Genomic DNA, 1146 nt, shown 5'->3' with positions numbered 1-1146 from the left:
ATCGGTCGAATAATTAATCACGCGAGTCTCGTGCAATTTTAAATGTCTTTTCTCGAATGCAATGGTCGACATTCAAGTGTGAAGAACCTTTACAACCGAAAAAAAATGTCCGAAAGTATTACAGTATTCATGATTATAAATACTATAACATCCATATAAATAATATAACATACAATAATATCTTAACATTCCTTGAGAATATTCGACCCAAAGACACATCCATCGTTAACTATATATCTTGAACAACTATTGGGACCACCGACATAAGAATAGGTGAATACCAATATCCAAGTACATTCGTAGATCAGTCAAAGGGATGATATTGCCGATGCAAATCTTTCGATTGACGAGGTCTCGCTGTGATCGATGATAAAAGCGGCATTTTTTAACCTCCGATCAGGAGCCAAGGCAAGAGGATGGTGACGCAAAGCGCTGCTACGCAACTGGACAGCATTGCCAAGGGACTTGCGGCTGTTTCCATTTCCATGTTCTCCGTCACGCCATAATCTTCATCTGGCACGAATTCCCGGATTTCTACGTCACATCGGAAACATACGCGTGCAGTGCTGCTTTTGAAGTGAGATCCATCCTTGCGCAACACCTGCGCTCCCGAACCTTTGCGTTCCAGCTTCCAACCAGGCTCTTGCATCAGCATCATCTTATATTCTCTCGTCAAATTCGAGTATTTCACGATCAGAGAATTACGTTTCGAAACCGCTTTGATTCTCGCTGGATTCGTAAATCGAACTCGAAGATCACAAATTCTCCGATATTCGCAAGACAGAAATACGCTCTCGCGGAGAAGCAGTTGGTTTAATTGGTTTCCGAAGATCTCGTCGCTTCTATGAACAATATCTCCGCCAACACCGTCGTTGTTTACTCGAAGATATACTGTCGATACCTGCAAAGGAAAGTTCTAGCATAAATCGGTGAATTGCGCGCTGCACCATAGGACGATGGCGGTACTTTAATAACATAAAGATCGATCGCACACGATGGTTCAAAGAGGCGATCCTACGTGTCGAAAAGTTTTTATTAAGTTATTATATTGTAGAGTTTCTTTTGCTTCTTGTTCGATTACGTGACGGATTTTGAGATTATTGGCTGCTGTTATTAAAGAAGAAGAATCTTTATTATCTTTACGAG

The 1146-nt window shown here is 41.2% G+C and overlaps 1 protein-coding gene across 1 annotated transcript; it reads right to left on the bottom strand.

The window, feature by feature from the left end:
* Positions 1-385: 385 nt before the first annotated feature.
* On the bottom strand, positions 386-658 carry LOC105625939. Its single transcript, XM_012207248.1, has one exon. The coding sequence runs from the start codon at positions 656-658 to the stop codon at positions 386-388; it is 273 nt and encodes a 90-aa protein (XP_012062638.1).
* Positions 659-1146: the final 488 nt, after the last annotated feature.

The sequence above is a fragment of the Atta cephalotes genome (assembly GCF_000143395.1).
Source record: "Atta cephalotes unplaced genomic scaffold scaffold00004, whole genome shotgun sequence".
NCBI lineage: Eukaryota > Metazoa > Arthropoda > Insecta > Hymenoptera > Formicidae > Atta > Atta cephalotes.
The sequence above is the reverse complement of the archived record's forward strand: the minus strand, read 5'-3'. Positions and strand labels throughout refer to the sequence as shown.